The 24,304-nt window shown below is 39.2% G+C and overlaps 1 protein-coding gene across 1 annotated transcript in view; it reads left to right on the plus strand.

Moving 5' to 3' along the window:
* The window catches only part of ST7 (suppression of tumorigenicity 7), a 228,206-nt gene that overhangs the window by 159,537 nt on the left and 44,365 nt on the right, over positions 1-24,304 (plus strand). The window contains 3 exon segments of the mRNA XM_038372895.2: positions 9,059-9,173; positions 21,479-21,551; positions 23,135-23,237. Coding sequence (XP_038228823.1) covers positions 9,059-9,173; positions 21,479-21,551; positions 23,135-23,237 — 291 coding nt within the window.

Here is a 24,304-nt window from a genome sequence, read left to right on the forward strand (position 1 = left end):
GGCAAGGAACTTGTGAGTGAAATTCTTTGGCCCATGTTATTCAGGATGTCATATTAAATGGCCATAACTAGATGATTATAATTAGGTCAGACTAGATGGTCAAAATTACATTGATTTCATTGAGGTCAGAATTTCACCCTATAAATCTATGAATTCCAGGTACATGCTGGCAAATGCTGTGGTTTTTGTGGCAATCATCTACTGCAAAGTGGTATCTGTGATACCTAATTCCTATTTTAAGTAGAGGAAAATACTATGATACAACAGATGGTAAATGCTGATTTTAAGTTAAGATAATAGATTTATAGAAATATAAAAAAATGATAAGATACTATTTATCACTTAACTGAAGCTGCCTAAAATAGTTCAAATTCTACTGTCCAACACTCAGAAAAGTAAAAAAGTTCACTGAATGCTATCTAAGTCCACCATTAGTGTCTTTAATGTTAGGTATGCTGAAAGTTGTTTTATCCAGGTGGCTACAAGTGATTGCCCTTTTGCAGTTGAAAATGTGTGTTTGTCCAACAGAAGATTGTATTTCTAAAGAGTTTTCTTGTAGCATCGACCACCAAGGTGTGTGTGTGTGTGTGTGTGTGTATATATATATATAAAATCTGCTGAGCATATAAGGAGTCATATAAGGAGTCTTCATTAATGATCTGGAAGATGGCATGGATTGCACCCTCAGCAAGTTTGCAGATGACACTAAACTGGGAGGGGAGGTAGATACGCTGGAGGGTAGGGATAGGATATAAAGGGATCTAGACAAATTAGAGATTTGGGCCAAAAGAAATCTGATGAGGTTCAGCAAGGACAAGTGCAGAGTCCTGCACTTAGGAAGGAAGAATCTCATGCACCGCTACAGACTAGGGACCAAATGACTCGGCAGCAGTTCTGCAGAAAAGGACCTAGGAGTTACAGTAGACGAGAAGCTGGATATGAGTCAACAGTGTGCCCTTGTTGCCAAGAAGGCCAATGGCATTTTGGGGTGTATAAGTAGGGGCACTGCTAGCAGATCGAGAGACGTGATCATTCCCCTCTATTCGACATTGGTGAGGCCTCATCCTGAGTACTGTGTCCAGTTTTGGGCCCCACACTACAAGAAGGATGTGAAAAAATTGGAAAGCATCCAGAGGAGGGGAACAAAAATGATTAGGGGACTGGAACACATGACTTATGAGGAGAGGCTGAGGGAACTTGGATTGTTTAGTCTGCGGAGGAGAAGAATGAGGGGGGATTTGATAGCTGCTTTCAACTACCTGAAAGGGGGTTCCAAAGAGAATGGCTGTAGGCTGTTCTCAATGGTAGCAGATGACAGAACAAGGAGTAATGGTCTCAAGTTGCAGTGGGGGAGGTTTAGGCTGGATATTAGGAAAAACTTTTTCACTAGGAGGGTGGTGAAGCACTGGTATGTGTTACCTAGGGAGGTGGTGGAATCTCCTTCATTTTAGGTTTTTAAGGTCAGGCTTGACAAAGCCCTGGCTGGGATGATTTAGTTGGGGATTGGTCCTGCTTTGAGCAGGGGGTTGGACTAGATGACCTCCTGAGGTCCCTTCCAACCCTGATATGCTATGATTCTATGATCATAAAAAGATGCATAACGGATAGGCTTCCACCATGGTAGTTCTGTTAAGATTATCCCCAGTCTCCTAGAGCTTGTGCGCATCTTCATTCTTACACTCCTCTGTCCGTTTTCTTAAACTTCTGCAGATGGGGATTGTGGAGATCATTTATTTGTGCTGTTCTGTGTCTCTGGAACTTCCTGGCCTTTTGTGAGCCAGTACGTTATTTCCTCTCTTTTAAATTTCAGTGTAAAATCTTCCTTTCTTCTCTATCATTTAACTGATTTTCTCTAAAAAGTACTTGGTATGCTGTGGATAAAGCAAAGTCTAATGTATATTGGGAGGAAGGGATGTTGAGGATAGTGATAAATGACTCTGCTTTCATGCTTTGTAATATTACTAATCATTGGTGGAAAAAAGACTTCATGGTTTTAAGTTATTTTCTGTTGTTCTATTTGTCGCTCTTGTATGAAGGTGCGATTCAAAAATATTAAACATACATCTGGTACAATTTGGCTTCCGATGGTTTTATGCAATATATCCCTTTAAAACTTATTTTTATTCTTTAAAAGTGTGAATTTTTTGCACTGATCCACAAGACAGTGTCTAGACTATGGCATTATTGTAATTATATTTTTAAAAGGGCACAGATCAAACTCTGAAAGGTTTGAACAGCCTTTTTAATCCTCCAGGTTAGCTAAGAAAGGACATAATGACTGAAAGTTCAAAGATAGTTCTACAGAGGTCTCAAATCCAGTGACTTTATTCCTCCGTTGTATAGTTTGAGATTGTAATTGTTAACCTTGAGCCACACATACAATACAATACGATACAATACTCTATACATAAATACACCTCTATCCCAATATAACGCGACCCGATATAACATGAATTTGGATATAACGCGGTAAAGCAGCGCTCTGGGGGGGCGAGGCTGCATGCTCCGGTGGATCAAAGCAAGTTCGATATAATGCGGTTTCACCTATAATGCGGTAAGATTTTTTGGCTCCCGAGGACAGCGTTATATCAGGGTAGAGGTGTATAATGTTACATGATCGGACTTGGCTATAGCCAGGAAATGGAGAAACGAAGCTGAAATTCCACATTTAATCCATCCGATAATCTCCCTCCTAAATACTGGGGTCTTGAAAGTGGTGGTTGACTTTCTCAGTACCAATAAAGCAGGGCAGGTGACAGGAGACTGTCATTTCAGATACCATTGCTAGTAACAGCATTACTAGGAGCTTGGATGGATGGAATTTCAAGTTTTCTTTGAATTTAACTGCATTTTTTGCATGTTTTTAAGCCAAAACCTTAACATTATTTTAGCATTCATGAATATGCTTAATTGAACACGGTGTTCTAAAAGTGTTTTTGTTTGTTGTTTCGTTGGGAGCATATATATATAAACAAATAATAATGGAATATAGTGCATTATAAAATATATATATACATGTACATTGATGGTGCAGATAGATGCTTATTAGAATAAATCTGTCAACACCAAGTTATATACAAGATCATTTATCCACTTCCATGTTCCCCTGAGTCCCAAGGACTAGATGTAGGGCACATACTGTAACTTAAAACTGATTTCTGCATGAATAATGTATCATTGCTAATTGATGTATGGGGATAATATCATCACAGGGAGAAAATTGGACACAAAATCTACGGCTGCATTCCTTGAGAACATTTAAAAATTATATCTAAATGTAGAAAAATTGATGAGTGAAATATTCTGAGGGAAGACTGTCCGCCTTCCATAAACCACCCTTGTAGAGATAAAACTTGTTCTTTATCCAATAAATCAAGAGCGGATTTCCATGAACAGAAAAGCATTTTTTTATGAATCAACACCCTAGCACATCCATCACAGAAATCATTGAACCTACATCCTGCAATATGGCTTGGGGTGAGTCAGGAAATGTGACTCTAAAGCATAATGAGAAGACGTGCAGTAATTTAAGATTTGTTTCCAGAATTCTTCTCAGTTTGTAGTCCTAAAGTACTAATTACATATTTAAGATATTTTAAAATAAGTATTAATTATCTGGTAGTGGTAATATTTACATATAGTTACAGTATAGCTAATCAACATCCTAATAAAAACCTATTTCACGTTCTACACATGCATACAAATCAAATGTCCCCAAACATCCAAATCAAATATAACATGGACTAATTATATTATCCAATCCTAATTTCATCACTAGAAGATGCTTTTGACTAGTTTAAATTCAAAAGAAAATCCCAAATTAGCTACTGTTACAACATTATGTATATGTTTATACCATAAAATGGCCGATCTTAACATTTTAGTTTAGACATATTGGGCCTCATACCTCAGTGGAGCTGGGGCCCATTTACACCATCTGAGGATCCAACCCATTCTGTTGTGCTAAGGAACTGAGGGTATTGCATAGAAATGGTTAGCTTGCCCTGACCAGTGTTCAATAAACTGCATTGACTTTAATAAGAGCTTTTTGGTTGCTAGAGATACATAAGACTCCTTGTTAAAGCTTGATGCATGTTTTACTAGAGTCTAGTCAATACCTTGGTACAAGAGGTAACACTACTTCTGTATTTTCCCTGGAGGTGAGGTGGTGCAGGGTTGCCAGTAAAGAAGAAGCATTTATCTTGTCATAGCATGAATCTTTTAAAAGGGAGATTAGGGAAGAGAGTTGAAAAATAGTAAACTGGATAATTTGATAAACGTAGATTTGTGATGTCACTTAAAAATAAATCTACTGATTTAGGGCTAGACCTGTGTCTGTTAATCACAGCCCAGAATAAGCATGTAAGCAACATGGAGCCACACTGGCCTGGGGCAGGGGAGTATTCTGCCTCTGTGACCATGCTGTACAGAGGGAACTTGGCCAATATTACATCCTTTTATGGTCTTCAGCCCACTGCCCCACCCTGTAGTTGGCATGAGGGAGGAGGGAACAGGACCTCCTTACTGCCCCTCAGGGCGATACAAAATTTGGCCTTTAGTGAGCAGGACTGGTTTTAGAGGTGGTTGTACAGGGAGATTGTTCTGGACATCAACATCTGGGGAGGTGCCACACTGTTGTGCCCCTTGGCCTTTTTTTTCCTGTCTTCTCTGGTGATTGGTTGTCTGTTTGTTTGTATTGCTTGGCCGCTGAGAGGGTGGAGGGGTGCTGAAAATGTTTTCAACTCTGGCTGGCAAAATACCTAGAGCCGGCCCTGCTAGTGAGCATATAGCAGTATTGTGTTTCAACCTGTAGCAAGGTTTCTATTCCATGCTGTTGATTAAAGGCACACTTTAATTGCTGACCTATCTTTATAATGTTTCCATCAGGGTGGTTTTACTTTCTGGCATCCATACTGTGACTGAAAAGAATTTAAAATAAAAGAGCAATAACCTGCAACTTACTGTGAAATTCACATAATCGGTGAACACGTTATCTAGCAAAGCATGTTCTCTGGTTTGTTTGCAGTGAATCTTGGAGTAAGTTGAGTGGCTAATTGTACAGGTTTTTATTTTTGTAGCTGCTGCATGAATTGATTTCATGATAACTGTTTTGCACTTCTTCACCTAAGACCTTTCCTTGAGGGAATCTGTGTTAACACTGTCAATTTGTAGGTCTAGCAAACCTACCAGATAGTGCCCTTTACTGTGCTGCTGTATGATGCAAGGTTTTCTCACTGCAACAGAACCTAATTTAAAAAAAAAATCAATGATTGATATCAGAAAAAGTAAAGTGAACCACAACAAGGAGAATGTTACTGGACATAGTACATCTATAATTGGCTGCAGCTCTTCATTTTGTTCACTAACAAAGAGACAGGTAGTCTAATAACCATTATTCAGTCTCAGGGAACGGCGATGATCACGGTTAATTTTTCAGAAGGGCATGTTTGTAGTAACATGCTCTGTGTGAGCTTTACGTCATTATTTACTTAGGGTTAGATTCTGCCATCCTTACTCCAGTTGAGTAGTACCTTATGCTGTGAAATACTCAGTTGTGAGTTAGGGAGACGGTTTCTGGCCCTCGCATTTTACTAGTTATATTTCTTTGTGCAGACAGCAAAAACGTAAAAGGTTTCTGCTGCAGGTGGCTGAGGAGAATTGTAACTGCACCTTACATCACTCAGGTTTTTAGGCCATAGCTGTGCCTTTATTGACAGTAGCCACTTCCTTCTAGCACCTTCCAGGGCAGGAATGATAAATTATAACTCCTTTCACACTTGACTACATACTGACTGTTACTTCAGGCCTCACTTTACCTTTTCTGAAGTGAGTTTCCTTATCTCTGGAGTGTGTGTAGTATTAATTCCGCACTAACAGCCACTTAAGCCAGTCCAGATTGTTTTAAGTAAAGCAAAAGCTATTAAAAATAACAAGAAAATCACAAATAAAATAAACTTGATGTGGAACATGAACACAACTAGACTAAACACTGCAGAAAGCCGCCTTAGGACCACATGCATAAAGGCTCTAGATGTGGACTCTCAATGCCCTCAATCTTTTGTATAATGGAAAGATTGATCTGTTTTTCATCACAGTGCTGCTTCATTCTATCTATATCCACGTCCATCATTGCTAGGACAAGGTTAGATAAAGTTATTGTTCCTATTCTGCACAAATTAAAGTCTCGCCCAAAATAATGATATTTGCAAATTACTGTGCACTTTTCAAACTTGAACTTTAAAAAGTTATTAGTATCAAAATGAGTGACATACATTCTGAATTTAACAACTGCAACTACATCCTTCTGAGGTTTACCCACAATCAGAATACAGTGTCAGTCTTTAGTATATATTTTAAACACTGAAAAATGGAATCCCCTTTTGTATTAAAATGTCTATCCCCCTTTATTGGAATCTATTATTAATTTATACAATTTTAGAAGTGTCTTTCTTTCTAATGTGCAGTAGCTATCAGGTGTAATAATGAAAAATCATGTGCAGTTCTAACCTTTCCATCAATTTTAAAAAAGATTTTAAAAGTACCCACTGTATATATTGCTTTTGAAAAATCCCAATACTGAATTTCATTATATATATTTTACCCTGTGTGTAACTGGTAGAAGCAGTTAAAAATCACAAAGAGGATGAGAAATAAGTCCGGTAGAATCTAATCTGAATCCTTAACTGAAAACACTGATTATCTGAAATTGGACCTGAAATTATTTTTTTCTGATGAGCATCAGTTGTATTGAGAACTCTTTTGTACATCAAGACCCCCACTTATCCAGATAAACCAAGGCCTCTTGCTCAATTTGGAAAAATGTAATCAGTAATCAAACAAGGAGATTCATGCAATCTGCCCAGTTTTGTTCTTGTTTTCCTCAGGATCAACTCCTGATGTTGAAACTGTAGGAGTTTATTACCCTCTATGGATTACCCTTCATAAATCCAATGAGCTCATTAAATACCTGTATCTGTGATTGTGACTCTCTAACCAAAAGTTCATGTGATCACAGTTGTACAAATATCAACAAACAAAACACTGCCCTCTTCACCTTCTGTATGATCCTCAAATCACAGTAAGGAAGGTGCAGTGCAGAGGGCCAGAACAGTGCCAGTTTACCATTCACTCCCATTTAATCCTCAAATACAGTTTAGGTAGTTTATACGTGGCCCTCTACACAGGGGTGAATTTCATCCTGTGAGCTTGGCACTTCTATTTGTCTATTAGCAGCCTCTTCCTGAACAGAGTTAATTCCCTGTTCCACATCTTCCAGACTTTTTCATACTCTTTCACCATTTTGCTTATGACTGGTATATTTTTGCTTGTATTGCCAATTTGGGAATTTATAATTAGTTGTCTCTTTCCAGTTTCTTTAATTATATTTTCAAAGCAGGATTGATTCATTTCCTCAGATTTTTCAGACATGATTTATAGTTTTTACTGTGTTTTCCCATTTGTAGTTTGGGCTTGTGGGTTGACTTCACATCATCTCATTAGTATTTCTATTCTTAGGCCCCTATGGAGAAAAATGTTAACATTCATCTGCAAATTTCTGATGTTTATTTATAATTAACTTAGTTTGGTTTCCCAACAAGTGTATAATGGGCATCAGTGTCTTAGTACCTTGTATCATACGTTTAATATATTACAAATTACTGGTACAGAACCTTCCGGTAGAACTCCTGAGAGCCTCTCCATCAATTGGAGTTTGAGCCTTGGCTCCAGATAAACGTCACTCAGTGCAGGACTAGGGGGCAGAGGTATGCAAAAGTGGGTGGACATCATCTTTACATCCCCCAACCCTGGAGCTGGCAGTGGGCCAGTTCAGTTCTGGTACACATTCAAGCATCTTCAGAGTTGCTCTACCTTACACTCGGCTTCCATCGCCCAGCAAGAAAGCCTTTCAGCAGATGGGGATCAATGGAACTCAAGGATGCACCTATCACACCCTATACTTTGGGGAGCAATGAGGCTAAAAAGGGCTGGCTTTAGGCCAGTTAGAGAGCCTATCATGCTGAGGCTTTGCATCAGCACAAAACAACCACAGTGAGGGCACAAATCCCTTAATACTACAATTTTTAGAGTATCTCTTTGACATTAAAAAAATGACACCACTTTAATTGGTTCATTTTCTAACTGAGCAATAAAACAGAGAAATTAATTTGCACTGAAGTTCCTAAGATATGTGGAATCAGATGGCAAGCAGAATAAAGGATGTTATTTATTTATCTATCAAATTCAGCTGGCTGGTAGACAGTTGGTACTACACACTGCAGAATTTGGCCAGCATTCTGACAATCTCTGATCTTCCTAAAGGACTAATTCATCAGACCAATACAATTCAGTCACAACTTAGCACCCACTAAAAAAAAGTCTGAGCCTCTTTCCTATACAAGGTGTCATTCAATTTGTTATAAGATATGGATTCTTAAGCCATGGTAGTGTTAAATTAGTATGACAGCCTTATCTAATTTCTACTTTGGGTCAAGCATTTTTGAACCTGGATTGGACAAAAACATGTTGAACTGCCTTTGTTAGTACTATACACAATTCTGTTGAGATATATATATAAGATATATATGTTGCTAAATAATAGTAATAATAAACAACTATGAAGCATAGTAGAGGTGTAGGTCTTTTTCATTTTATTATACTTCGATTTTTTTCGATGTAGTTTCTTTGTTTTCCCCCATATCCATCAAGGGGAGTTAATACTAAAATATACAATCTACTGAGCTGAAGGGGCTTGTTTAATTTAATCTTCCTCTACAATAGAATAATACACCCTCACTTTTTAAAAAGGCAACAAGTCAATTGAAAGGGAATTGTCTGTTCAGACAACCCTCTTCTTGGACTAATTAAACCATATGCAAGGCATGTTGTTTCCAAGGTTCTTGATCCAAAGGCGAGTCTTTCCAATGGCATTAGAGGACATTGTATGAGGCCCAAGAGCAGTAGGACTGAATGATTTTAATTAGACATTTCAGTAAATTTTGAATGAAAATCCGCATTTCATGTTAATAGTCTAACCCTTTTTTTTTAATTACTGTTTTAGTTAATGAAGGAGTTTCCTCTGCTAAGCATGTTCAACATCCACGAAAACCTGCTAGAAGCTCTGTTGGAGTTACAAGCATATGCAGATGTTCAGGCAGTTTTAGCAAAATATGATGGTAAGTCCAACTATATATATGTATACATATTGTATACACACACACATACCTATGTGGCATGAACACTGATATGCTTGCAAAGTAAAATGTTCAAAAGTTAGGAAACGCCAGAATTTAGGTTGCTTGTGCACCTTTAATTGGGATCCCTTGTGTATATGCTTTATGATACAGTCTTCAGTTACATGATCACATACCATATTTTCCATAGGAACCCTGTGTCATTCAAAGCACAGGTAGAACAGTGCTCTCTTAAATGAGCAGTGCTTCAATATGTTGTTTTCTCCTGTTTGTTCAATGTGTGACCCCAGGCCTTATTTACTGCAGACTATTAAAAGCTCGCTTTGAAAACAGAATTAATAATTTCCCCATATATGTTCCTTGGTGTTCATTACTACAGTATCTGAGTGCTTCACAAGCGTGAATTAATTTATCTTTCCATCACTTCTGTGAGATGAGGGAGTGGCATAATCCCCATTTTAGAGACAGCACGCTGAATCACAGAGGGATTAAGGTAATTAAATATCCACTACTTTTGGGTACCCAATTTGAAACATCTAGAACCTGATTTTTCAGAGTACATCATGTTACATAACACTTTCTATGTTCAAAGCACACCTCCCATTGTCTTCAGTTGCAGCTGTGAGTGCTCAGCACTTCTGCTAATCAGATCCCAGCATGTCAAGTCAGGCACCCAGAAAAAGAGGAACACAGTTAGTGAGTACTTGTAAAAAGTTTGGTTTAAGTGACTTGCTCAGCACCACACAGGCATTCTGTGGCATAGGCAGGGAAAGAATCCAGTTTTCCAGGGCAGCATTCAACTGCCTTAACAATGAGACAGTTCATCCTCTTCATGCACTCCCCTGCCTCATTCACTACATGCCTTCCAATTAAAGGAAGGATGCTCCAATGGTTGGGGCATTAGCCTAGGACTTGGGACTGTCAGGTTCAATTCCCTGCTCCACCACAGGCTTCTTGTGTGACCTTGGGAAGTCATTTAATCTCTCTGTGTCTCAGTTCCCATCTATAAAATGGAGATAAATGCACTTCTTTACCTCACTGGGACATTTTGAGGGTAAATGCATAAAAGATTTTCAGGTGCTTAGATACTACAGTGGTGGGGGCCATATAATAATAATAATAATAATTAATAATACTATACACCTTCCAGCATCTGCATCAAATGAAGCAGGGATCCCACAGACAACAGTCTCCTTTACTACACAACCTAGAGTCATCTCCAGAGCAGGTCCAATCTGTGCACTGAATGGAAAAAGTAGTATGTGATCATATAATTAAAGACTGTGTCATAGTGGATGTGCCCAAGGGGCCCAAATTCTGGCATCTCATGAGTGCTTCTGAGTGCTTGACTTTGCAACCTTAGAGACGTTTTGTATGTAATTTCTTAAATTTTTAAAAAATAAAACTGAAAAATCAAAAATTCCATCCTGTGACCTCATATTGACTCTCACATGGCTCAGCCTGGTTGGAACCTTAGACTACCACACAGATCCACTACACAGTCTTCTGTGTGGACCAGCACTAGAGGGCGATGAGACACGCTTTGCCAGTGGGTTTCACAGATATTTGCTAACAGCAAAAGAATGCTGAGACTCAAGAGTCTTGGGTTTGATTCCAGTCTTGGCAGGGGAGTGTTCTGTATTGGATACAGAGCCTTTTACTTGTTCTCCCCAAATGTGCCTCCTTCTGCTCCATCCCCTTCGATGTATCTCTGTTCCAATTGTGTCTCTTCCTCAACCCTGACTCCTCATCTCACTCCCATTCTTCTTGCCTACCCAGCCTGTCTTCACTCCTCAGATTTCTCATTCCAGTCCCAGTCTCCTTGCTAGTCAGTCCCAACCCCTCCTCCCAGCTCCTCATCTGATATGTTTCTCCCCTTCCCAATCCCCATTAACCCCCAGTCCTCATCTCCCTGCACAGGCTCTCAGTATCCCATCACTCCCTCCCTGGCTTCTTATCTCATTCTCTCCCCTCCCAGACCCTTTGTCGCTGTCTCTTTGCCCAGCCATTCTCAGTTCCCTCCGCCCTATACCATTGTCAGATCTGCTTCACCACACACACTTTTCCCAAGTCTCAGTCTCACTAGTTTAATAGTCCCTCAATCTCCTTGTCCAATCTCAATGTTTCCACCTCCAGCCAGCTGGCTCCCAGTTCCCCACCATTTTTCTCACCAGCTCCCAGTCCTCTGACCCGCAGCTCCCAGTCCCACTTCTTTCCCAACCAGTCCCAGCCTCCCTTCTCACCCCCGCTCTCTGGCTCCAAACTCCCTTTCCAAACTCCCAATCCCCTTTTCTTTGCCCAGCCAAAACCATTTTCTCTCCTCCAGTTTTCAGGCTCACCAGACTTCTTATCACAATCTATTCCTTTCCCTCTTCCCTGATCTGGCTTTTGTCCCCTCTGCATTTAAATCAGATGGCTTCCTCTGCCATTCTATTTGGGCAGGGAGGCCATTGGGAGCATAGGAGGAACAAGCTCCCTGCTCCCAGTTCCAGTGCTCAGACTCGCCCAGTTTTCAGGTAGCAGCTGTGAGGAGATGCAGCATGCTCAGGCATTCTGCAGTCTGGTCATATGTAGGAGCTATGAGGGGATGGAGCATACTCAATCGCTCTGTGGAGATGTGGCATATGCTGTCTGGTTAGCTAGGAGCTGTGAGAGGCTCAAATATTCTCACTGGGGATGGAACATTTGAAGAGTTTAGCTGCTGTAATTGAAGAAGATTCTACTGAGCATGTGCGAACAATGAGTTTTCAAAGAATTATAACCTTGGTGAATTTTCACGGGAGCTACACAAGTCACATCTGTGACACAAAGGTAGGCTTAGAAGGATTTTTGTCAGTAATTGTCAATTTCAGTGTACACACACAAAGTGACAAAAAATATTTCCATCAATAATAATCCAAATGGACAAAGTAAGAAAAATCCTGCTTGAAAACTTCCTAGAGTTTGATTGAAGGGTATTCACTTTGCATATTTTGACATGTGATGTTGACAATTTGCAGGTTAACAGTTATGAAGCTTTAACTCTCTGAATCTCAATGTCTGCTGTCATTAAATAATTATTGTCTGACCCCCTCCCTCCCAATGTCCCACAATTGTGGAAATGTAAATTGATAAAAATCATAAAAAATGCTCAAAACCCAAAATGTTGCACAACTGTGAAAATTTAAATCAATTCAAATTGAAAAAATAATGCTTAAAAATAAACATTGATATTCTCTGTCCAAATTATAAAAAAATAAAAATGGAATTCTGCCAAGCCTACACAAAGGCTCCCCTCCTGCCAAATGTCCCTGCTCTATAGCATGGAGGCACTAAAGCTCTTCAAAGCAAAGGCTGCCTGAGGCAGACATCCAACTTGTAAAATTTTAGCCCAAACACTTAACTTTTGGCAAAGTTATAAGTCACTCAAAATAGGCTCTTATCGTGGGAGGTGTCCGGCAACCATAATAAATAGACGGCACTACCAGCCCTGACTATAATATGTGTGTTTTCAATACTTAATCACCATCTTGCAGTAGAATCACTGTAAGCAGTGTTCAGAATGTCCCACCCCTCTTTGAATGTCCCACACCACTGCACATCTAGTAGTACTAATTACCCTCGGAGAGGTTTTTATTGGGTATAATTTGGTTGGGAACAGCGCAGTGGAAAAGAAACATCTACCAAAATGATAACCTGTTTACTCAAAGGTCTTTCTTTTGCTTTCCCCTTTCAGTAATTCCTATCACTGAAATATAGACCCTCCTGGGTTCTGTTTTGATAAGTTCAGAGGAAAACACAGACATAAATGTTCTCTTAAATACAATACTGTATTGCCCCATTACCATGGTATCTCAGCATTTTATACTCTTTAATGTATATGAGTAACCTTGTGGATTTTAAAGCACTTAGAAGAGTTGAGCTTGAAACTGAAAGCTGTTCTAAACCTGGCAGTCTGCTATAATTTATCCTCACAACACCCCTCTGAGGTAGGGAAGTCATATTACTCCCATTACCATACTCAGTTCTGTGGCAGAATAGGGAATTAAACCAGAATCTTCCAAATCTCAGGCTAGCACTTTAACCACTGAGACATCCTTCCTCTCTGTTCATTCATACTAAGGGCCCAATCTTGGGCAGTGCTGAGCACTTCCTAAGTGGCAGTGTTTACCTTCAACACTCCCTGAAGTCAGTAGGACTTGAGGGTGCCATCATCTTCCAGAAAACACTTGGCACATTCCAAAATTAGGTTGTAAGTTTAAAATAAAAGTATATGTGGATGGTAAAAGCCTGTAGGGAAATTTGATGCGAACCCTTTTTCCTGTCTGTGTGGATCCACACATTATACATTTTGCTGTATATAAAAGCATATGTGTATATTTAACACACGCGCACAAGGACTCAGCAAACAACAGTTTAACCAGCATAACTCTTAGAATTCATGAGTCTCTAAAGACCCTTTTTAGAGGAGGCTCAGCTCATTTTAGAACTCATCAGCTTTATGTGTTGTAAGATTTATTGGAACATAAAACAATGAACTCATTTATACTTCCCTATCTGCAGTTTCTATTGGTCCCATTCCACTATCTTTATTTAGCTAAGAACAAAGCTGATTTATTGTATTTTGATAATATATGAACAAACTATTTCCTAGAGCAGTCTCCCGCCCACCCCTGGCTAAAAACTTGGATCACATTCTTTAAAATGTCAGTCTTTGTGAGGAGACGTACTACTTTACCAATGACCATGTGTTGAATTTGTTTATATTGTGTACCTGGCAACAGAGATGATGTCCATACTCATTATTCATGGAAAATGTGCCTCATTAGTGGCAAGATATGCACTGTTGCTGAGCTACATCATTATGGTTTCAGAGTTCATTATCTGTCAATCGAGTGCAGATGACCTAAACGCTATTGAATCCTAAAAGGATTTTTGGCTCTGGCTTGACATACATCTATGTTATTTACAGCAGAAATACTTATGGCTGCTGAAGGGACTAGTCTTCTGAAAGAATAAGCAGTTAGGATTCATAGTAAATAAAACCTCTATGGCCCCTCTTGCCTTACTTTTAAACTGGTTGTTTTCCAAGGGAACAGTCCTGTTTTTATGATGCTGAGAACAAATGATTTATTAACCTCAGTGGGCTGCCAGTTCTTTCTAGGTTGCCGTTGGCTGGCAACCTGGGCAGTGTGTTAACACAGAGATCTTTCAGACAGTTGAAAGTTAGACTTCAAAAGGGTAGATACTCTTTTACTTAGTTATGCAAATGTTCTCTTTTCTCTTTTTTTGGGGGGGGGCATCAAGGGACAATTCAGCCCATCGTACTGATAGAAAAACATACTGTACTTCTAAATATTTATGATCTCATTCTGATCTAACCTATACCAGTTTTCCTCTGGCATAACTATTTAATTCAATGGAGTTGTTCCAAATTTACAGTGGTATGAAATCAAAATCAAGGCTTTAGAATAAATTGTATATAGAATTTGAGTCTTCTTTATAGAAGAATGTGCATGGAGCATGATTGTTGATCATGTTCCTATTTGGGCCTAACCCCTTAGTCGTGACTTTGTGTTAATTGAGTGAAACTCCAATTGAAGTCACTGAACGCAAGGACTGCAGGTTTTGGCTTTTCATGTTGGTGAATCCAAACACTCTTTAAAATAATAATAACTGTTTAGGGATGCTTTTTTCTGTTCCTGTATAGCTCTGTGAACTGTTCCTGTAGCTCTGTGAACTGAGTAAATTCCACCAACGTTGAACTTGAAGGCATTCCAACAGAAATAATTTTTGGTATCAGTAAAACAGGTAACCAGAAAGCCCCCAGCACAAAACCCCCAATGACACTGGCGCTGTTCTCAAGAACACAGTTTCACTCTTATTCCATATTTCTTTTCCACAGCTTCATTTTATTAGCTCCTCTCAGTTCTCAACATTAACAGCATCATCATATCAAGTTTTTCTGCTTGGTAGAAGATAACCTGACCTGGCTAGATACCTCTGCTTTCTCAGTATGGCTGCCCCAATGCAAAAGGGTTTTTATTATCCCTAATTCTCTGCTGGGCTGAAAACATAACATGAACAACAGAGAGAGAAACTGCAGTCTAATGTTGCATCCTTTTGTTTCCTTTGAATGAGAGAAAGTGGTTATTTATTAACATTCTTATTGTCAAAGTCGAACCCAAGCCTGCTGCACCCTTCTGCCAGTGATGCATGTCAGAGAAGATCTCCACATTGGGGAACAGCAACATCAGGAGAATGAACAAATCTTTTCTCCATTAAATTCTCTTCTTGGACTCTATCAATCTTATTTATGGACTGATTTCCTCCCTTCATTTCAATATTGCTTCTCACTCAACTAGGTCTCTGCAACAGCTGTGCCTGTCCATTCATACTATCTGGTCCAGTTTTGCCTTTGATTCCTGTGGCCTATTTCTGTTTGTCCTCTTTCTGCAAAGAAGATGCAGGACAAAATCACAGGGACATGGACAAAGACCTAAACTAGCTGTGCAGAGCTTCTTTATTATCCTCAGCTAGGGAGGAGTGGTTCATTTCCTCAAGAAATTATTAAATCATACTCTGAAAATCAAAGGAGTTGAATTGCTTGATCAAAGTATTTATCAGTTTCTGAAATTGAAACATGAGCTTTATAGGAAATGTTTATAATCAGCCAGTGAATCTCAGAAAAGTTTGTTCAAACTGAGCAATCCAAACAGTGCAAATGGTATAGCTCAACTGTAACCGTTCTCTGTTTTCATTCTCTCATTGTTATACTAAAAAAATTCTCCTTTTGTGCTGAAATTCATACTGTACCTTATCATAGGGCCAGGATCTGTCCCTTAGAGTTTTATTCAACTGTACGCTACTCACACGAGTGTGGCAGGAGAGCCTGCACTGCCTGAAAAACAGGACTACAGCATGCTGCATGTACAATGAAAATATCCTGTTAGATCATCTTGTTCATCCCCCTGCCAGTGCAGGATTGTTCCCTACAGTATATTTTCTAGTACTTTGTCCAGTATAGCTTAAAATGACTCAAGTGATGACCACTTACCACTTCTCATGGGAGATTGTATTGCAGTCTAATTGCTTCTCTGTCAAGATGTTTTCCTCCTGATATTCAACCTACATTTCCCTATGGTTAATTTCTTCCCATTATTCTAGCTTTTAACCCCTTGGAACAGCTTCAACAATTCTTCTCCTTCCATGATGATTACTTCTCCCCTTTGTCATCGGGGGGAGGGATAGCTCAGTGGTTTGAGCACTGGCCTGCTAAACCCAGGGTTGGGAGTTCAATCCTTGAGGGGGCAATTTAGGGATCTGGGGCAAAAATTGGGGGTTGGTCCTGTTTGAGCCAGGAGATTGATGACCTCCTGAGGTCCCTTCCAACCCTGATATTCTATGATCACTGAATCAGGCTACACATATTTATTGTTGCTCATTTAGTCTTTCCTCATAAATCAATCCCTCTAGCCCTTTTATCACCTGTGAAGAACATGGGAATTATCTGCATTGATTTCCATTAATATTTATATATATAATCTGTGGAGTTGGTGACTATTATATGATCTCTAAAAAGTGACTAAGGGGTAAATCCTTACCCAAAACAATGGTTGTAGACAGAATTTAGTTGACTGGTGCTCACATGGACAATACCAGGAATCCACTGTAGGGAGACTACTTCCAATCCTGTGTAGGTGAATGCAAAAAATGGTTTGGTGAAGGTCAGAAGTCCTGTTCAGAACCTTAGAAGATCTTCAGGCAGGACCTTTCAAAGGACCTTTGAAATAAAAAAGACAGCCTGTTGCTTAAGAGAGAAACACTAACTGGGGGTTCAGGCTGTCCAAGAGACAGCAGTTGTAAGGGTAGCCTGTCTTGTCTAGCCCCAATGCATTGGGGTTGCCTGGCTTCAGCAGAATGTACTTAAATTAGCAAGGGAAGGCTAAGTTTGAGACAAGACAAGATATGTTTAAGCTATAGTTATTTTAACCCTTTTCTTTTTGCTTGTGATTTTCCTATGGATAAATAAATCATACTCTCTTCCAAACCAGGCATTTTCTGTCATTGCTTTTAGGAGCTGGGGTCACAGTTCCCAGAGAGAATTCAATAACAGGAGTCAATTGGGTAGTTGGCCATCCTCAAGCTAAATATGGTTGGTAAACAAGGGGTGCTGTAGTCTGGTGATCCCATCTAAAAGTAAGGAGGATCACGGGGTTGCACCCTGAGAGTTGTTCAGGTATAGGCCCATCACTGTAAAGAAGTGCCCACAGAGAGATTGAGAGAGATCACTGGTGCAGCACACCTCTGAACCATAACACCATCCTTAATCATTTTTATTGCTCTTCTCATAATTGCTTCCAGGTTTTTGACATATCTTCAGTTTCATATTGAGGTGTACATAAATGAATCCAGTACTCTAGATGTAATCTTTCCAGTGCAATATAGAAAGGGACGAGCATCTCCCTTGACTGACATGATTTCTTTGTTTGTGCAACCCAGAATTATGGCCCTCTAGCAGCAGTGCACTTAAGCACATACTTAGGTCCCTTTAACTTCAATAGGACTGCTCACATGAGTTAAGCACATAGCCCCTGTTCAGTAAAGCACTTACCTAACATGGGGTTTTTTTGGTCATAAGTAGAATAACTTCTTAATGGTTAATAAACACAAAATTCACCTAAAGTGACTGCTCATGCAAGACACTGATCTTTCAACAGCCCAATGTCAACATTTAGGGGCTCTTGATGACCTGGACGGAGATGATTCCATGTTTTCCTCTCCATATTTACCATTTCCAAGTGTAACTGCTATTTTGGTGGGAACAACAGATCACATGACAGCGCTGGCACATTGTGCATGCTACCATAATACGATTAATCATCATCATCATATGGACACAATGCTATGTTCACAGCTCCTTTCCAACTTGTTAAATATCAAAAGAAACATCTTGTGAAGCAAGCCACCATTAAGAATTCACTTTCTCAGCCCTCTCTTTACCTGAGGTACTATATGCCCCAGAAGGTTAGTCCAAGGAAAATAATCATAAAGTGTACCTTCTAGAGACAAGAGCAGTAAGGAATGAAATCCTTCTTTGGATCCATACGTCAGAGCTTATTAGGGAAAAATATCCTCAAGGTTTTGACACTTGGATAGCAGTTGCATATTTCAGCACACTGAGGGAGCTCCATTTGCTGTCACAAGAGGATGGGAAACAATGTATGTAGAGATGCTTTGCCAGATGGCTTTACAAGCTGGAGACACTAATTTATGAAGACCTCTAACTTTAGTTCCTGACAGATGAGTTTTCTCATAGGACTAGTTTAGACTTGACTCCCAAAGTACAAGCTAAATTTAATTTGTAACCATCCATAATTCTACTCAGCTTCTATATCAGTGTGAGGATCCCAAGTAGGAACTAAATCCTCCATTGGGCAATATTCAAACTTGTATAATGTGGTCTGCTTCAGAGCAGGCAAAATAAAACAACAACAAAAAGGCATGACCCTACACAGAGAAATCTGCAGAACAACACACATGTATACATTTGTCTGTATTGCTTCATTTTCCATTCCTGAAAAGCATTTCTGTAGGAGAATGAGCCAGCCATCAAAGATACAATAGCCATTCAGATATTTGCTGCTTGGTCATTAACCTACAATGTCACCACACATCATAATTTGGATCCCATGGCTTCTGCTGACCACTAGACAGTAATGGATGATCTAACATGAGAAAATGGTCTTGGAACCCTGTCTTTTGGAGGTTTTTTTTGTATTGTGGGATTTAATGGTTCTAGCACAACAGGTTACGCATTAGTTGGACCTAATGTATGAAAATCTCCCTTTGCATACTGAAGTTCTGGTCTCTTTTGCTGCTTGGCACATCCAAGTGGTTTAATTCTTCGGTAGATGAGAAGGCAACTTTTTCTTGTATTCAGAATGCTTTTTGCTGAAGTTTCACATGCCCCCCCTTGAGAGCCTCTCCCTTCCTTCTGTTTTTCAGTCTCATTAAAATGGTTAAAGTTGAGTGCAAAAGACAGGGGAGATCTCACTGCACCAGCCGAGGAGTTCTTGGGTTTGCTGCTTCACCAAACCCAGAAGAAGTGGAAGAGTTCTGTCTTCCACTCCCTGTTACTTTAACCCCCCTGCTTTATGGGAAGGAGCATGCTGCCTACGAAAACATATTTCTAGGGATTTCAAGCTAGTAGAGTCCTCATGTCCTGGTTTACTGGTATCAAACACTTGTAGGCCCTGATTCTGCACCCATTGAAGTCAACAGCCAAGCTCCCACTGTCTTCAGTGGTACAGGATTAGGCTCTAACTGATGGATGCTTCTGAGTTTAGCATAGGCAGATATTCCCAATGTTGTGGTGCTGGATTGATGACTGTAAGAGCTCAGAGAAACCATTTGCACAAAGAAAAAAAAATATTATATCTGCTACTTCAAAACTCATAAAAAGCTGTAAATAGATCAGAACTCTGAAACAATAATTTTCCATTTTTAACTCTGCTCCCAGAAAGACGCTCTGCTTTTATTTCCTTTTGTGATTTGATGAGTAACTTTATGTTGCTGAAAGGCTGAAACTGGTGTGATCCAAAAAAGATCAATTCTGTTTACTTGAAAGCATACAAAGTTCTTAACTCCTAATGTTAAGAACAACTGGCATAAATATAGTCATTGGAACAGCACATAAATATATTCACCTACTGCAATGATGGATGGATGGATCTGCAGCTAGCTTCAGTTATAGCATAGTAATGTCCATATCTCTCATTCCAACACTGCCTTGCATATTGTTGATTTTAATTACTAGTCACTATAATTACATAGTTTAGTGACAAATGTAAAGAATTAATAGTTGGGACTTTCAAAAGTACCTAAGTCACGAAATCCTGCTCTAACAGAACAATGTTCCCTTGAGTTGCAAACTGATCATGAATAAGTAAAGTAAAGAGTGGTTTCCAGTAAGGCATGATTTATCGATCCTCACTCACCTTCTTCTCTTAGGAGCCCTATCTTGCAATGTGCTAAGCATTTCCTGTGAGGCTCTAAGTGCCCTTAACTCCAGTTGACCTCAGTCTAAGTTGAGGGCATTCAGCACACCTCAAGCATCTCTCAGCACCTCACATAACTTGGTCCTTAGTGCTACTTCCTAGTGTCCTTCATTATTCAGTATATCAAGAATAGAATGAGTAAGAGTTATAGGTTTTTTAGAACTGTGCTCCAGAGCTTCCCCAACTCTTGCTTAGAACCATAGTCCCACTGTAATTATATAAGATATATTTATTTTAGTGGAGTATATGTAGTATATAAATTTTAAATAAGCTATAATTGTAATGCTATTACAGGGAATAGTGCTTCATATAGTGAATAGTCTCATTGCTTTAATGAGCACTATTCATGGTAGTAGGCATTATATTCAGCGATACAACAACTGTTTACAGGAGTAGGCCCTTAATTTCTTTCTCGCTCAGCTGTTTTCTTAAATTTAGCCTAAATGCTAAACAGTTTAAAAGATGGTTTATAATATCTGTCTATGAGAGCTAGGTAATGTAGTGTAGAATTATTTTCTGCTTTTATTACAGTGGAAACTATTGGGCCATTTTCATATGTACCCTCCAGATGCTTTGTGCCACTCTGGTGATGAAAAGTAGCCAGAAACCTGACTGAACTAAGTGTGTATGCTGGGTTTATAGGTGACTTGTGTCACTGGAGCAGAACATACCAGTTATTATGGCCCCGTGTTTCCACAAGTGTCAAAACATATTACATTGCTGTTAATATTTAAATGCAGTAAATTAGTAAATGTTGGCTTGACTCTCATAGTCATGATTACTAAAAGAAAGGAAGGGAATAAGACACAGTAGATAGACACCCACTAGCTGTTTCTGGATATAGATGTGTTTCCTAATCTACTGAAAGAATTTACCTTTTCTAGGTTGCATATGTGTTTGTATACAAACATAATGAATTCTTTAATTCAATCCATGTATATCAGAAAAAGATCACTCTGAATTTGTTTGCTAATTAGATCATTTAATGACTACATGGCACAATCAGATTATCATTAATTCAGGGTTTAAAAATATGGTAATTCTTATTTGGGTGGCATTTTCAAAAGCACCTGAGTGACATAGGAGCACAACTTAGTGCTCCTAAATCACTCAGGTGTTTTTGATATCCCATTATTCATTAATTTAGATATTATGCTGTCCTGAAGAATTATTCCAACATTTATTTTTTCTTTCTGCAAACATTCAAGGGTTCCAATATTTATTTATTTTGTACTTTCCTTTCAACAGATATAAGCTTACCAAAATCAGCAACGATATGCTACACAGCTGCACTGCTCAAAGCCAGAGCTGTCTCTGACAAGTAAGTCCATAAGAACTTCTGACCAGCAAAATTCCTTACTGTAAACTCACTAACGTTTAACTGCAGATTTCTCTTCAGTGACCTGGTGAGGTCCCACACCCTGAAAATCTGATGTCCTAGCAGGAGAAATTTTGCACTGTGGAAAATTTAGAATATGGTTTTTATAAAAAGGAATTTTCATTAATTATCAATATTGTACCTCACCCATGGTTAAAAAAGAAAAAAAATGGCTTCAATTAAATTACTTTATTTTAATTTTTATTTATACTATCTGGCTGAGCAATGGCTTCCTGGATAGTATTATAATGAAAATGCAGCTGGGAGGTGCTGTGTGGTTGGCCATCTTCACCTTGTATCTAACAGAACCAAGAAAGGTACAATAACATGACTGTACTAATAGCAATTTTCTTCGACAAGTACTATCATAGCAGTGTTCATCTACTTGATTTTAGGCAGGTAGATTTAGCACTTACTATGTAAGGGTTCCTGACAGGTCAATGTAAATAGATGGTATACGTGTTTTTAAAGACACAAATGTTTGCTTATTCCTGATACAGTTTTCTCTTAGGACACAACCCTCCAAGGTTCTGAGCACTCCTATGTGGTGCTGAGTGTCATCAACTCCTCCTGAGGTCAGCTGGAGCTGAGAATGTTCAGCCCTTTGCAAGAACACTCGGCACCTTGCAGGATCAAGCCCTAAGAGCCAGATTCTGCTCTTGGATGCGTGCACACAAATCCCAGGCTGGAGGAGTTGTGTATACGTATCTTGGGGGGAATGTGGCCCTAAAGTTGGAAAGCAAGCAGAGTGGAAAGCCGCTTTCTTTCCTGACATCAGACAGTTTGCTTTTAAGTGAATGTGCACTTCAAGATCTAAGTAATTTTCTTTCATTCTTTTTATCCTGTAGATCGCCAGTACCTACTGCAACATCTTTCCTCCCTACACAGCGACTCCAGCTTGGGAGGGCAGGGCTAAGGTTGTCACAGCTTTCCCTGTGGTGTCTGCCTGCCAAGTACAGCTCTGGAGTTAGCCGTGGGGTGTGAGGTGAGAAAGAGATTGCATGGTCTGGTTTTTCATTCACTGGGGCAGATGATTCGCCCACAGTTTGGGCATCCAACCCTCGCTGGTACAACTGAAAGTAGACTACCCACTACTGCTGCTGTACCATGCTTTAATCCCAACCTAACCCAGGGGCATTGGGTTGGGAACCTCCCTAAAATCTCCCCAAATATGTTTTTAATAGAAACACGCTAACAATTATTTAATATTATTTTTCGGAAACTTCTGCCTTGGTAAACGCCCCCCCAGTAAGGTATTATAGAAAATTTAGTTTAGCAGCGTAGAAAGAATTGACTGTTTGAACTTACTTCCTGCCATGATTAGATGCAAACATGCTTTCCACTTCTGCAGGGATTTTCATTGGCCTTGATGTAATAGGTCATTCAGAGTTTCCATTTACTATGGAAGTTTGGAGAGCATAGGAAATTGTCTCAGCCTGGTTATACGGGCCCTTGGTCTAAAATTCTTTCTGGCTTTTACTTGCTAGCATTTCTGACCTAATGTATTTGTTTCTTTGCTTTTGCAGATTTTCTCCAGAGGCTGCCTCAAGGCGAGGGCTGAGTACAGCAGAGATGAATGCAGTAGAAGCTATTCACAGAGCAGTAGAATTTAATCCACATGTGCCAAAAGTGAGTATGGAGAAATCACTGTCATAAATTTTAACAAAACAGGAGACATATCCTTTGGTTTTAAAGAGGTAGAGTAGCAAGTGGTGGTTGTTGGAAGAGGAGCGGACAGGGGGAGGGTGAAGGGGCTAATGTTTATACCCTGCTATATGCATGTGGGGAGCATTTGAAATTTCTCATTAGATACCATAGGAACAGACATGTCACCCAATATTAGGTCTTGAAACTTTAAGTATTAACTGCTAAAAGTCTGTCAGTCTGAATATCAACAAAATACTGGACATTGACAATAGGCACCCTGATGCCATGTTGATAAACACATTAGAAGTATCCATGTAGATAGATTATTCCTTAAATAATCGTATACAAAGACAATAATAGAAAAGATCTTCACGTTAAAAAAATGGTTATCTGTATTTCATGGATCAAATATAGCATATATTTTCAGCATGCTGCAAAGGGATTTATGTTCACATTTTCTGTTATGCTTCATATAAATTGTATTTGTAACTCTTGATGTAATGCTCCACCATTAAAACTCCAAATTATTCAGGGCTTGCTCATTCATTAATGAAAAATCACAGAAAGGACAATGTTGAGGAGTACTTGTGGCACCTTAGAGACTAACACATTTATTTGGGCATAAGCTTTCATGGGCTAAACCCTACTTCATCAGATGCATGCAATGGAAAATACAGTAGGAAGATGTGTGTATGTGTGTGTGTATATATATATATACAGAGAACATGAAAAAATGGGGGTTTTTCTAGACTAACTAATTAAGGTGGGCTATTATCAGCAGGAGAAAAAAACGTTTGTAGTGATGATCAGGATGGCACATTTCAAACAGTTGACAAGAAGGTGTGAATAACAGTAGGGAAAAATTTGCATGAGGAAATAGTTTTTAGTTTGTGTAATGACTCATCCACTCTGTCTTTATTCAAGCCTAATTTAATGGTGTCCAGTTTGCAAATTAATTCCAGTTCTGCAGTTTCTCATTGGAGTCTGTTTTTGAAGTTTTTTTTATTGAAGAATTGCAACTTTTAGGTCTGTAATTGAGTGTCCAGGGA

This window comes from Dermochelys coriacea, chromosome 1 (genome assembly GCF_009764565.3).
Source record: "Dermochelys coriacea isolate rDerCor1 chromosome 1, rDerCor1.pri.v4, whole genome shotgun sequence".
Taxonomy (NCBI): domain Eukaryota; kingdom Metazoa; phylum Chordata; order Testudines; family Dermochelyidae; genus Dermochelys; species Dermochelys coriacea.